Here is a 13,057-nt window from a genome sequence, read left to right on the forward strand (position 1 = left end):
CAATTGAAGTGGGAGGCAAGGCACCAGGGCGACCAGTAGGCAAGCTCTCCCCAGAAACGAAGGACCTAATAAAGAAACAACAAGAAATAAATGCGTGCAACTCATTAGAAAAGATAGAATTCGCAGAACTGTAAAAACAGATCAACAAGGTCAAAACAAGTGATATTCGAAATAATAACGTGAGAACGACTGAAGAAGCCGTAAAAAGGGGCGCAACCTTAAATCAGTGAAAAGGAAACTTGGCATAGGACAAACCAAGATGTATGCACTGAAACATAAGCAGGGTAATATCGTCGGAAATCTCGAAGGTACAGTGAAAGCAGCGGTAGAATTCTATACTGACCTGTACAGTCCATTATAAACAACTGCATTCTATACAATAATGAACAAGATGGAGAAACTCCCATAACTAGTCATTAGGTGAGAAGAGCCTTGCAAGTCATGAAACGTGGAAAACCAGCAGAAGAAGATAAAATAACAGTCGATTTAATCAAACATGAAGGAGACATAATGCTTGAAAAGCTGGCGGCTCTCTGTACAAAGTGTCTATCGGAGGCAAGGGTCCCAGAAAACTGGAAGAATGCAAACATTATACTAATCCACAAAATGGAGACGTTAAAGAATTGAAAAATTATAGGCCCATTAGCTTAGTCCCAGATATATATGAAATATTAACCAAGATAATCTTCAGTAGAAAAAAGGCAACATTGGACTTTAATCAACCAAAGGAACAGGCAGGTTTCAGGAAGCGATACGCTACAATGGATCACGTCCATGTCATCAATCAGGTAATCGAGAAATCCGCAGAGTACAATCGGCCTCTGTATATCGCTTTAATAAATTACGAAAAGGCATTCGATTCAGTGGACATACCAGCAGTCATAGAGGCATTGCGTAATCAGAATGTACAGACTGCTTACGTAAATACCTTCGAAAATATGTACAGATATTCCACGGCGACCTTAATACTACACAAGTAGGAAGATACTTATAAAGAAAGGAAACAGACAAGGAGACAATCTGTGCAATGCTGTTGATTGCGTGCGTGGAAGAATATTCGAGCTATTAAACCGGGAACGCTTAGGAGTAAGCATCGACGGCGCTTATCTAAGCAACCTTCGGCTTGCTGGTGACGTTCTATTCAGTAACACTGCAGATGAGTTACAACAAATGATTGAGTACCGTAACAGGGAGCGTCTAAGAGTGGGGTTGAAGATTAATATGCAGAACAGAATGATAATTATCAATAGCTGGGCAAGAAAAGAAGGGTTCAGGATCGCTATTAAGCCTCTAGAGTCTGTGAAGGAGTACGTTTAGCTAGGTCAATTAATCACAGAGAACCCTGATCATGAGAAAAAAATTCACAGAAAAATATGTTGGAGCGCATACGTCAGACATTGCCAGCTCCTGACTGGAAGCTTACCATTATCATTGAAAAGGAAGGTGCAGAATCAGTGCATTTTACCGGTGCTGACATAAGGGGCAGAGACTTGGAGACTGACAAAGAAGCTTGATAACAAGTTAAGGACAGCGCAAACAGCGATAGAACGAAGAATGCTAGGCATACATTTAAGACACAGAAAAACAGCGGTTTGGATCAGAGAGAAAACGGGTATAGACGATATGGACATTAAGAGAAAAACATGGCACTGGGCAGGTCATGTAATGCGCAGATTAGATAACCGTTGGACGACTAAAGTGACAGGATGGATACCAAGAGAAGGGAAGTGCAGTAGAGGACAGTAGAAGACTAGGTGGTGCGACGAAATTAGGTAATTTGCGGGTACTAGTTGGAATCGGTTGGCGCAGGAGAGGGGCGATTGGAGAACACAGGGAGAGGCCTTCGTCCTGCAGTGGGCAGAAAATAAGCTGATCATGACGATGACGATGATGATGATGATGATGATGATGATACTTCATCCAAGCACGCAGGACCGAGACAGCGCTTACCTCCATCGCGGCTTTCCGCGCTGAGTGCACTATCGCGCCCTAAACCTTGACACTCGTGACTCAAACCCTCAGTCCACCAGGACGGTGGTTCTGCCACTTTCATGTAATGTCACAGGGGGCTGTGCTCCGTCCCCAGTTAAGATTCAGTGGTTTGTACTTGGATGGTGATGACAGTGTGTCTCGCTGATGTGTGCGCGCTAGCCCCAAAATTGGTGCAGAGTTTTGCGCCTGGCCTCATAAATATAATCCCTCTATATAGTTTCTACGCGTGACTATATGTAAAAACTCCTGTATGTTTTGGTTAGCAAGTGGCCACCAACATTCTTTTCAGTGAGGTCGCAAGCCCTTTTTCACGTCCGAAGGCGCTTTTCATTCACAAGCGTTTTGATCGGGTCGTTTAAAAGTGCAGAAGTATGATTCCGCGACGGAGAAACATGGCTTGTTATCGTAATTACTTAGTCAACAGCCACCTAAAAAAGTCATAAAGAAAAAAAAACACGACAATGAGGTCGAAATGTTTGCGCCAGTATTTTCAACAGTAGCCCAGACTTATATTATTATGACTTTGGCTTTACTTAGCTGTTTGCATTGCCAATCTATTCTTTTTAAATTCCATAACGCTCGCTGCAATAGCTCAGCGGTGACGTTAGATGCGAAACTTTTCACCGCATACACGCAACCGCTACTTTGCTGCGCATATGAGACACCTACCACGTTGTTGATCACGCTCAGCAAAGGTGCAAAGCGGCGCAGAATCCTGCCTGTGGCCCATGGCATCTAATGTGACCACCTCGCCGCTTGATCTGAAACGCAAAAAAAACACACAAATATACTGGATATAACGCATTCATTACTGAATATATGAGGCTACAGAGAAGAAGAAAAATAGGGGAATCACCTACGCAGGAGTTTTAACGCGGAACTATAATCTCAGCTTATATTTCATGCCCGCCTGAAGAAGTAAATAAGGTAGCCTACTAATAGAGTGTTTCAGCACAGCGCTAATATATGGCAATGCGTATGCTATGGCAGCCGCGGTGAGGACAATGAGTTGTGCGTATGTGAATAGCCATAGCATTTTTTAATGCCGGTCACAAAAAAAAAACCCAATGATTAATCTTTACGTCGCTTCACTTGGGCAGAAAAAAGATTCCTATTGGGATTCCTGCGGCTTAATCTTTTAACTTGAAATGAGACGATGTTTATTATTCCGGCCTTAAGCAGAAAAAGCGTTCTGGAAGACTCTAAGAAGACTTTATGCAGACCCAGCGAGCATTGTTTTAGAAGAGCTATTTTTTGAAAGACAGAATAAGGTGGCCTAATAAGAAGTAACGATAAGGATTGGTATCTAGAGCCAATATTAAAGAAATGTTTTATAATATGTGGGTGCAGTGAAATTTTGGGCTTCTTAAGTGAAACCAAGCGAATGTCTAGCGTCAACCAGCACCTCCATAATTCCCACTTTTCCACAAACCTCCCCTGATTCGAAAGGCTAGCCGCATTCAAGATATAGGCATCTTGCGCGAGCCATAGTGGAGCTGCGAGCTGAGCTCTGTTGACATTCGCATGGGCACTCGCCTTTTATTTTATCCCACGTTCTGGCGGTAATGGCGGCGTTTTAAATCGTTTGCGCGAGCTCTTACTGCGTGCTCGCGAAGCACAGGGCTTACCACATATCACTAATATTTATTTTTAAGCGAAGCTTCCTTTGCTTCTGCTCCCTAGTTTCCGGACGCTGTTGCCACTATGGCCTTGTCGCGCGTGCTGCTGTGTTTCTTGCAACACTTCCAGATGGCGTTAACCTCCGCTTACGCCGACTGGCGCCACCGCGGGCGGGGATGCGTAGTTTGTGCGCATGGCACGTGCTGTGCTTGTCCTCGTATTTGGCAGAAAGGTTATAGTGATGTTTCACTTCCTGAACGCGGGCGACGCGCAAGCGTATGAGTGCTATAGCGCCCATGAAACTATCGGCCTTCGGTGCGTCTTGACGCCTGCACTGTCGGCAGCACAGATCGTATTGAAGACAGAGCTCGCGCGGTCGCGCCCCACGCAGCAGCCATCGGAGCGGAAAAGCCCATTGTAAACATTGAGCGCACGCAGTCGCTGTCGAAACGCTGGCGCAAGGAATCCAGGCAGCAACTGCGAGCGAAGTGACCATCGTGCTCCTATCGCTTCAACACAAACTCAACGGCGAGACCACAGCGCACGAAAAGCTACAAGACGTCGGCCTACCTAGAATGTTCCCTGAAAGCAGATCGCTTTCATGATAAAGCACGCGCGTCCGTGCGCGGCCGAAGTAACAACGCCCCCACTTCAAGCACTCCGGCTCTGCTATGGTAGAATGCTTGCGGCGGAATACGGCGCGCTTCCTACCCTCCACCCGAAAGATTGAGGCGCCATCGTCGGCTCATTGCCATCTGTTTTCTTTCGCGCAAACAGCGTACGGCGCGCGAGTACGACGACATATTTGCGAATTCACTCATAGGGAACAGGGACGTTTCATTCCGTTTCCTGTCTTCGCCACCGCGTGGTGTATTGACCTTAAGGAATTTGGAATTCCGGCTATGACGTATACACGACGAAAAAATTATGAGGTTTTACGTGCCAAAACCACTTTTGGATTATGAGGAACGCCGTAGTGGAAGACTCTGGAAATTTCGACCACCTGGGGTTCTTTAACGTGCACCTAAATCTAAGTACACGGGTGTTTTCGCCCCCATCAAAATGCGGCCGCCGTGGCCGGGATTCGATCCCGCGACCTCATGCTCAGCAGCCTAACACCATAGCCACTGACCAACCGCGCCGGGTTTCCACGACGCACAACTACAGAAAACACAATAAAAAGAAACTTAACCTCAGACTTTCGCTTCCCCTCGGTACGTGGAAACGAGTGCGCTTCTGTATCAGCGTTAGCTTCAAGATGACCAGCCACTTGCTCCACGGGTAGTAAGTTGACGATGTTGCTACACACGTGGCCAGCAAGGGCGTCGGCATGGCGGAGAGAGGTCTGGTCGAGATTACGGCTCCTACGAAGCTTCCGTTGTATATTATTTACTGAGAGATTTTTTTTTGCTTTTGCACCATTATCGCCACAGGCTTGCATGGCGAAGACATCAATAGGGTCCATCCCTGGCCTTCACGTAATTAATTGGTACAACCAATGGCTCATAGATATGAACGAAAGCAATGCAAATTCTTGTGAGTGCCAGGGATAACTCTAGCTTTATTTTTTCCCTTATTGATACATCATCTACAGCGCCATCAAGACATTGCTGCCGGGGCCAGTAATGGTATCAATATTGCTGCGGTAGAACACATCGACAGTTAGTCAACTCCAAGCGACAATAGTTCTTGGAAAAATAGAATATTTAAAAAGTTACGGCAGAACTCATCTTATGATGACTGCCGATAATAATGCCATTAGCGTTCGAACGTGTAGCAACACACTATATATTTCTGAAGTCAAGTTCTTTAACATTTCTAGTTAGCACTCTAATACTTCAATTGGCTTGGTTATATGTGGCCTAATACGCTATCCTGCTATTTTGCTATGAGATTGACTCGCCATAGCAACGCTTAAGCATAGCGTTATGACTATACTTCATGACCCTTACGCGATAACTTCTATGGAATGAGGGAAGTAATGACATCGATGGAATGACAAAAGCGGTATGACGACAAAGGTATGATGGAAATCATGTGACTCTCACTACGAGAGGTGTTCCCCGAGAATAGCGCTGGAGAGATCGACCCACAAGACAGCTCTTGAGCGGATGGACCACTGCAGTGTTCGTCTCTTCCGCTACAAATACTTTGTTTATTTCTAGACACTGAAATAGCAAGGAGGGATGTTAGCATGGAAGGATTACCTTCGCCTTCATTAACGCGAGATATCGTGGGTTGAATTTTCACAATGTCAATTAGAATCCAACTTTGAGATGTGGCCAGTTCGCCCTTATCTCCTAGTAGGTTCAACTCCCACCAAAAGTCGTGGCTTTAGCTGTCGACGCTCGCAATGACACTTGGAATCCAAGTTGGAAAAATGGACGGTTCGTGCATCTCTTTGGCCGGTTCAAACAAAGGTCATGGGTTGGAGTGCCTTAATGACCAGTCTTAACAAAAATGTACCCTAATTTGCCCTAATTAACACCACAGGTCGCGCTGACGCTTCTTCGCCTTGGCTACACAATTTATTATAATGAAAGTAATGACATAATTCGCCTTAATTAACACCAAAGGTCGTGGGTCTTAGTTAAATGGGCCTTAACACTGCAAGTATTGGATTCGATTCCAGTCAAACGTAATGTGTTCAACTCCCTATGAATGTTGGTTCCATAATCTCGCACGGCGTGGCACCGGACATAGGATTTTTCGTCCCATCGGTTATCTAGGGCTTTTGCCGTAGTGCAAGTTCCACCGAGGCAACTGTGTATCTGCCAATGGAGTTACTCGATTTGCGATGCGGTGCTACTGAGTACCTGCTATTTCATCGGCATGTGCAGAGGGGCGGCTGGGTATGTGATAACACGGGGTATATGTGCCTCTGGGGAATAATTATACAAGCGACAGAAAAAAACTAAAGCCATATAATTAAAATTACCACTTTCAAAAATGCGTTGGTTCGCAGTTACAAATTATAGCCCCAGGAAAATATTCAGAAGTTACAAGAAGGTAATAACTTTATGGAACAGTCCTTTTGACTGCTTTTAACATTGCACAAATACAGTAAATAGAACGAGTTGGCCGGGCTCTTTCAACGAATCATCCGCAACGCTTCCCACGTTGATTTTTTTTATTAAGAAGCAATTCTCAAATCTTGACTGGTAATCTTTTGTTGTTTCCGTTCCTTGTGAAGACGGCTGCAGGGCCATTAAAATAAGCGCAGCGACGTTTCATTTCCTGAACGTTGGCGCGCACAAGCATATAGGGGCTACGGCGCACACGACGCTATCGGCCCTTCGTGCGCCTAGACCCCTCCAATGTGCGCATCGCAGATCCTGTTTAAGACAGGGCTCGTGGGGCCATACCATTCACATCAGCTGCCGGTGAAGAAGGCCCCATTGTAAGCATTCGCTTACTATCTAATTTACCTAGCATGATGTCAGTGCGCACAGGTAAACATGAACAATTCACACTCAATGCCCCCCTTAACACAGTGCGGTGTAATGCCTTAAATACCGAGCCCTCCCAATGCATCCTGCACGTATTCTTGAATAGTAAGTGGGCCTGCTTCTTCATAATTTTATTCATTATTCATTTATAGCAAAAGGTTCAGCAGCGCAATTTCAGGCATATGCGTGTAGACTTTCTGCTGAAAATGTTAGTTTAAGCAGTATGAAGGATGTTTAACAAATTTTATCCTGGTATTGCGTTGTGGTTGCCTATAGTGCTAAATAAGTGTGCATACAAAATTTGCAGGCAAACCTGCACCAACACGGAGGCCCAGGTGCCTTACTCGTTCACTTGCTTCGCGGCTTCAGACAAACACCGCCGATTTCACGTACTAGTCAGTTACGCTTGCGATGTGCATTTTCGAGAGAATGGCTCTTTAGTAACGTATGAAAAATTTCCTCACATAATTCTGGTTACTCAATTCCATGATGCTTGCTTCTGTGCTCTCTAAGAGAGAGAGAGAGAGAGAGCACAAAAAACAGACGGTGTTTTGAGAGATCACTCGTGATTTAGTGGTTCTCGCATAGTAAGGCAAAGGTGACCTGTTATTGTTGCAATACCTGCTAGAGTTTTTTGTGTTCTTTATCATGCACTAAATAAGTACGCTGTGCCTGCTATAATGCTATGCTTTGTGTCTGCTTTATTTTCAACCATAAACCTCGCAAACCTAGGAGGATGTTACTGAAGGAGCATTATATGCAAGAGTCCAAGTTCAGTATTGGTGTCAAATATATTGGACATTCCACATAATGCAAACGCAAAGTGTTGCTAAAGTAAGCTTCAAATCTTTTTACTTACGTGGTCCAAAGAAGCTATAGTGAAAGTATTACGCAAATTTATGCACCTATCTGCAACCCGAGACTCAGGAGGTTATTGTAAGGACGAAGAGGCGCTATTTTCTGCAGCCCTTTAGGGAGCACGACTCAGCACCTTAGGGAAGGGGAGGGGTACATTAAGAAGAAAGAAATAAGAGAACAGAGGTAAGGTTGAGGCGGTGGCAGAGCCCGTTACCGTGAGGTACCGCTGTCAGCGGTAGCCATACGGCGCATTCACAATTTACACGACAGCCCCGTGTTCTCCAGGAGTGTAAAAAAGGTGCCTGAACGAGGAGCCGTGGTGCCGGCTTGGATGCAGCAGCTGGGATGCCGAGAGCGCTGGGAGTCCGGGGCGTCGGAATGAGACGTGGAGAGAAGCTCTCTCTTTGGAGAAGGCGGGACAGGAACAAAGTAGATGGTCGACTTTTTTCGTCCTCTCCGCCCACTGAGCAGGCCGGGGATTAAGCCAGGCCTTTGCTGTACCTCCGGGATGCCGTCCAAGAGCAGCTGATCCGGAGCCGCTGCAGGAGAGACCGCTCCTGCCTTGTGAGGGCGCGTTCAGGAAGGGGACAGGGAGGGCGACCACTTGCGATGCACCAATTCGGGTGGAGCCCCGTCAGGTGTCGCTGCAACGTGCTGCAACGCTACAACGGCGCTGACTGGTACAGTGGCGTCGTGTTCTGCCTTTGCCAAGGCATCAGCCACCTTGTTGCCCTGGACGCCGACGGGAGAGGGGAGCCACAGCAGCGACAGTTTCATGCCACCCGAAACAAGGACGCGAAGATTTTCCGCTAGCAGGGCAACGCCAAGGCCGGTGGTCTCGGGTGGTTGAAGAGCAAGGAGCGCTGCTCGGGAGTCGCAGAGGATCGCAACTGGAGAATCCGGCGGGTCGTCCAACAACATGTCCGCCGCCAGATGCAGGCCAGCCACCTCAGCAGCGGTAGAGCTCGGCGCGAAAGGCAGCCGGCACACTCCCAAGCGCCGAAGGGCAGGTATCACGAAGAAGGCAGTGGCAGATCCGTAGTTTGCATGAACTGAGCCGTCCGTGTAGATGTGGAGATGTCCATCCAGCCGGTCCTTGAACTGGAACACCGATACCTGGTACAATGTCCAGGATGGGGATTGCCTTTTCGTAAGGCCCTCCAGCGTAGTAGATACCTACAATGGCTGATGGTGCGGAGGACGTGGTGGGATAGCTGGCGTGGGAGGATGGCCTACAACATCCTTATATAGATGAAACAAGCTGCCCATGCGCAAGTGAGGTTGGCTCCGCGACCTTGAAAGCAGAGGCGTGCTACGAGAGGCGCGATGTAGCCTGCCAACGTGATGGATGCCACGCTGTAGGAGCAGCAGGGACAGCGGCCAAGTCTGTGCCTCGGCTGGGGTGGCAACAATGTGCGAGGTCCCTGGTAAGCGAAGAATCATCGGGATGACTTTCCGAAGCTGGAGCTCTAGGCAGTCTACACGAACCTGTGGGGCGGGTCCACGAAAGGGAGTGCACAAAGAAGGCTTCACGTAGCCGCGGCGGCGTATAAACGGATACATCATTCTGCTGTGCATCCTCTGCCGCGAAGCAGCAGACGGCCAGCAGCCTTTTGGACCTTCTGCACTTGAGCGATGGGCGCCCTGTCAGCTGGCGCCCGCGAGAGCCGGTGATCAATCTGCAGGCCTGAGTAGGTAACAACCCGCTTCCATGGTATCCGTTTGACACCCAGCACATCGAGGCAGTTCGTCGGCGTATGGCCACGCTAGGGTGGACCCGAAGGGCTTCAATACTACGTCGCCTATCTTTGAGGACAATATGGAGAGGCCCACTGTCTGGAAGTAGGAAACAACTTCGTCCAGGGCTCTCTGCAAGCAGGACCGAACGACTAGGTTTCTAGTGGGACCCCGAGTCCATAGAGCTACATCACCAGCGTATACGGAGATATAGACGCGATAACGCAGGTCTTTTGGTATGGCAGAAGGAAGTGAAGCCAGTGCCAAGTTGAAAATGAAGCGGCTTAGGACAGATCCCTGGGGCACTGCGGCACAAACTATCCGTGGGGAGCTCATAGTTTTCCCACGTTTACGCAAAGGCAGCGCCTCGTGAGAAAGGCCGTGACGAAAGGCCGGAGACATCCCGTAACCCCAAAATCGTCCAGAGAGCGCTCAATAACCGGGTAAGGCAAGCCATCAAAGGTGCTTCCCACATCAGGAAGCGCAAGGAGTACCACTTCGCTAGAGCTTCTGGCGCCCTCCAGGGATTATACGACGACCGCGATGGAGTAAGCAGCGCACCGGTGATGACGGAACCCAGTCTTCTATTCCCTGAAGAAGCCGACAGCTCGTGATATCCACTCGAGGCGCTAAGTCTGCCCGTCCTAATACCGAGTTTCTCGGTATTAAGAGGGGCACAACGACAGCCATCAGCCATGCCTCTGGAAGGCATGGCTGATACAGCAGAGCTAAATATGTAACATGAAGCGTATTCACAATACTAAAGATGTATGGGCCCGTCGAACGATGTGTTGCTCCTCTGGTAGCAAGGAACTTTTGAAGATGGCCGTAGATACGAGTTACTTTTGATATTTGTGCGCGCACCTGGTAAGTTATATAGAATAAATTTATGCGCAAAGGAATACGACGTTTATGTGCGCATTCTCTGCCACAATATCAATGTCATAGCAGAGACTAAGGCGTTCATGACATGCCGTCGATCTAGAAAAAAGTTCTTTCAGAAGATTTTTATCTTCTTTAGCATATTTTATTTTCTCAAAAAGAAAAAGGAAATCTTGAAATAATTGAAAATTAGTCTTTTCAAGGGGGCAATGGCAATAAAAACGAATTCTTCGGTCACTTGAATACAGGGAAAATTCACTGATGGCCGTCTACTTTAGAAATGAGTGCATTTGAACGTGCCATAGGATAATTGCAGCAAATAATTTGTTACCTGTTGTTGCACCGTCGCAGAACTGCCCAAAATGTTGTATAAATGTAAAGAACAAGATGAACAGAGTAAGAGTATTACTAGAGTAAACAAGTTTCTTTTGAAATGGGTGCTATATGCGCATTTTTCTAACGTGACTCTTTCATTTTCTTCAGTTTGAGGCTGAACGAGCACATTTTTTGCAAACGGCTTAAACATTACTTTAGGTGGTTCTATTCGGTCGCTCTACTCCCGCATCTAGTTTTCTGAGCCACTGCGAGCACTGTCCCAACACAACGAAGAGGTGGCAGTGCCTGTCATCGCAGCGGGCATCGAGAGTAAGAGGGTTTCCGACCGGGCGGTCAGAACAGTTTGACGACGCATCCCCACTGCGGCGGCAGTCTACCGTAATGCAGGCGACTGCGTTCTGGTGTCCCTCTGAACGCTCGTAATGTTTGCGCGCCAGCAATTTGCATGCAAGCGTCGGCATCTGTGGGTAATTTTCAACGGAGCAACGCAGAAAAACTTTTTTTTGCTGTCATCGTGTGGATCTGCATCTACCATTCACCCCCTTGAATCAAGCGACACGTTCCACTTCTGTGGCTGTGTTCTCTATTACCGAGTTTCAGCAATGTTGGATGCGCATGATTCTCATTCAGAGGATGGTGGTGATAGGTCGACGATGCCACATAGCTGGCGGCTAAGAGAGATCGTTTCGGTCCACACCGGAAAGATACCGCAACTTTTCAGATTGCGTACACACTATGTTGCTGCAATATGTACGCTAAAGCTGTAGCATCCCGCCCGCAAGCACATGTCTTACCCATTATAGATGAGGGCCATGAACGATCCACCGAGTCCTGACCGGTGCGGAGAGGCAACACCCATGCACAGCATCGTGGCCACAGCGACGTCAGCAATTGAGCCGCCTTTGAGGTATATTTCCCTAAAGAATAGAAAAAAAGCATTAGTGTTCGTCAGCCTTGGATTCCGCTAACCAAGCTGCATCCGCGGGCCACAACTCCCTGTTATACCTTTCATACAAAAGCGAGGGGCTCCAATTGTTGTTCGTAACTGGTTTCGGTTCGCAATAATTTATTATCTAACTATTGCACTTCCAGCAAATATGTGAACTATTCTCCAACAAATTTAGAGACATTGATTTCACTTGTTGGCGGCGCACGTAAATAGATTCCATTCTTACTCTCTCTACCTACGCTGCGCGTTCGCTTCAAGGCTATGGTGTCGCACTGCTGAGCCGAAGTCTGTTATTAGATTCCGGCCATTGCTATCGAATACTGATGGGGTGAAATGAAAAAGCGCGCGTGTACATAGATTTAGCTACACGTTCAAGAAATACAACGTGGTCATAAATAATCCACCAGGGACCCTATAACGTAAAAGTACTCCAATATGTTTTTATTCCAATCCCCTGACGTCAAATTTGCGTAACCGCCCGCGCCCGCACCGGACAATCACCTGCAGGGTTGTCTGAACAGACCAATCAAACCCTCTCCTCGTTCATAGGAGGTCCCCTTTGTTTGCTTTAAAAACGAATAACATTGCCCACGCAGAGCGGCTTGTGATATCTAATTAGGTGACAAGAGGCTGAGAGCATGCTCAAGTGGACAGGGATTCGATGAGGCCGAGCCACTTCACTGAAAGTCGATGACCGGATGAAAAAGGTGATGCCGGCGTCTGCGATTGGTCCGCTTTACCTTACTTAGCTTGCGGTGCCTGGTCGAAAATCGCGCCGGTATGCAACGGAGGCTTAAAAATGACGCTAAAACGGATCCTCAGCAAAGAAGACTTGGCAGAATGAGGTCGTAAACGTGCCGAAGACTTAAAGACGTTACACGGCCACGCAAGAAGCGTTGTTATACGCAAATAAACCCATGCTCTCCGGCAGGTGCGAGTAGCTAGTGCCTCAGCGATTGGCGGTAGCCATCTTTTATTCCTTTCGGAACGGCGCAGCCTGCGGCTATTCTGAAAAAAATTCAGTTTTGTTCGGCATATTAAAGAATCTTTAATGCGTACACGTCTCTTTGACGTGGAGGGTTTTTGCAGTTTTGTGACGTCGCGTGACAGGTGGGGGAAGTGGGTGCAGCCCGAAAAAGTTTGACTAATAGCCGGGGGCTAATGGCGAAAAGGCATCGAATCAAATGACTGTTTCTTTTTTCAGTCAAGTCGTGCATAATCAGTGTACACTTCA

General features: G+C 47.4%; 1 protein-coding gene across 1 annotated transcript in view; it reads right to left on the reverse strand.

The window, feature by feature from the left end:
- LOC142571039 (uncharacterized) overlaps positions 1-13,057 on the reverse strand; it is a 115,571-nt gene that overhangs the window by 91,984 nt on the left and 10,530 nt on the right. The window contains exons 3-4 of the mRNA XM_075679339.1: positions 11,669-11,791; positions 2,662-2,753 (exon numbers count right to left, since the gene is read on the reverse strand). Coding sequence (XP_075535454.1) covers positions 2,662-2,753; positions 11,669-11,791 — 215 coding nt within the window. The remainder of the gene's footprint in view (positions 1-2,661; positions 2,754-11,668; positions 11,792-13,057) is intronic.

This window comes from Dermacentor variabilis, chromosome 2 (genome assembly GCF_050947875.1).
Source record: "Dermacentor variabilis isolate Ectoservices chromosome 2, ASM5094787v1, whole genome shotgun sequence".
Lineage (NCBI taxonomy): Eukaryota > Metazoa > Arthropoda > Arachnida > Ixodida > Ixodidae > Dermacentor > Dermacentor variabilis.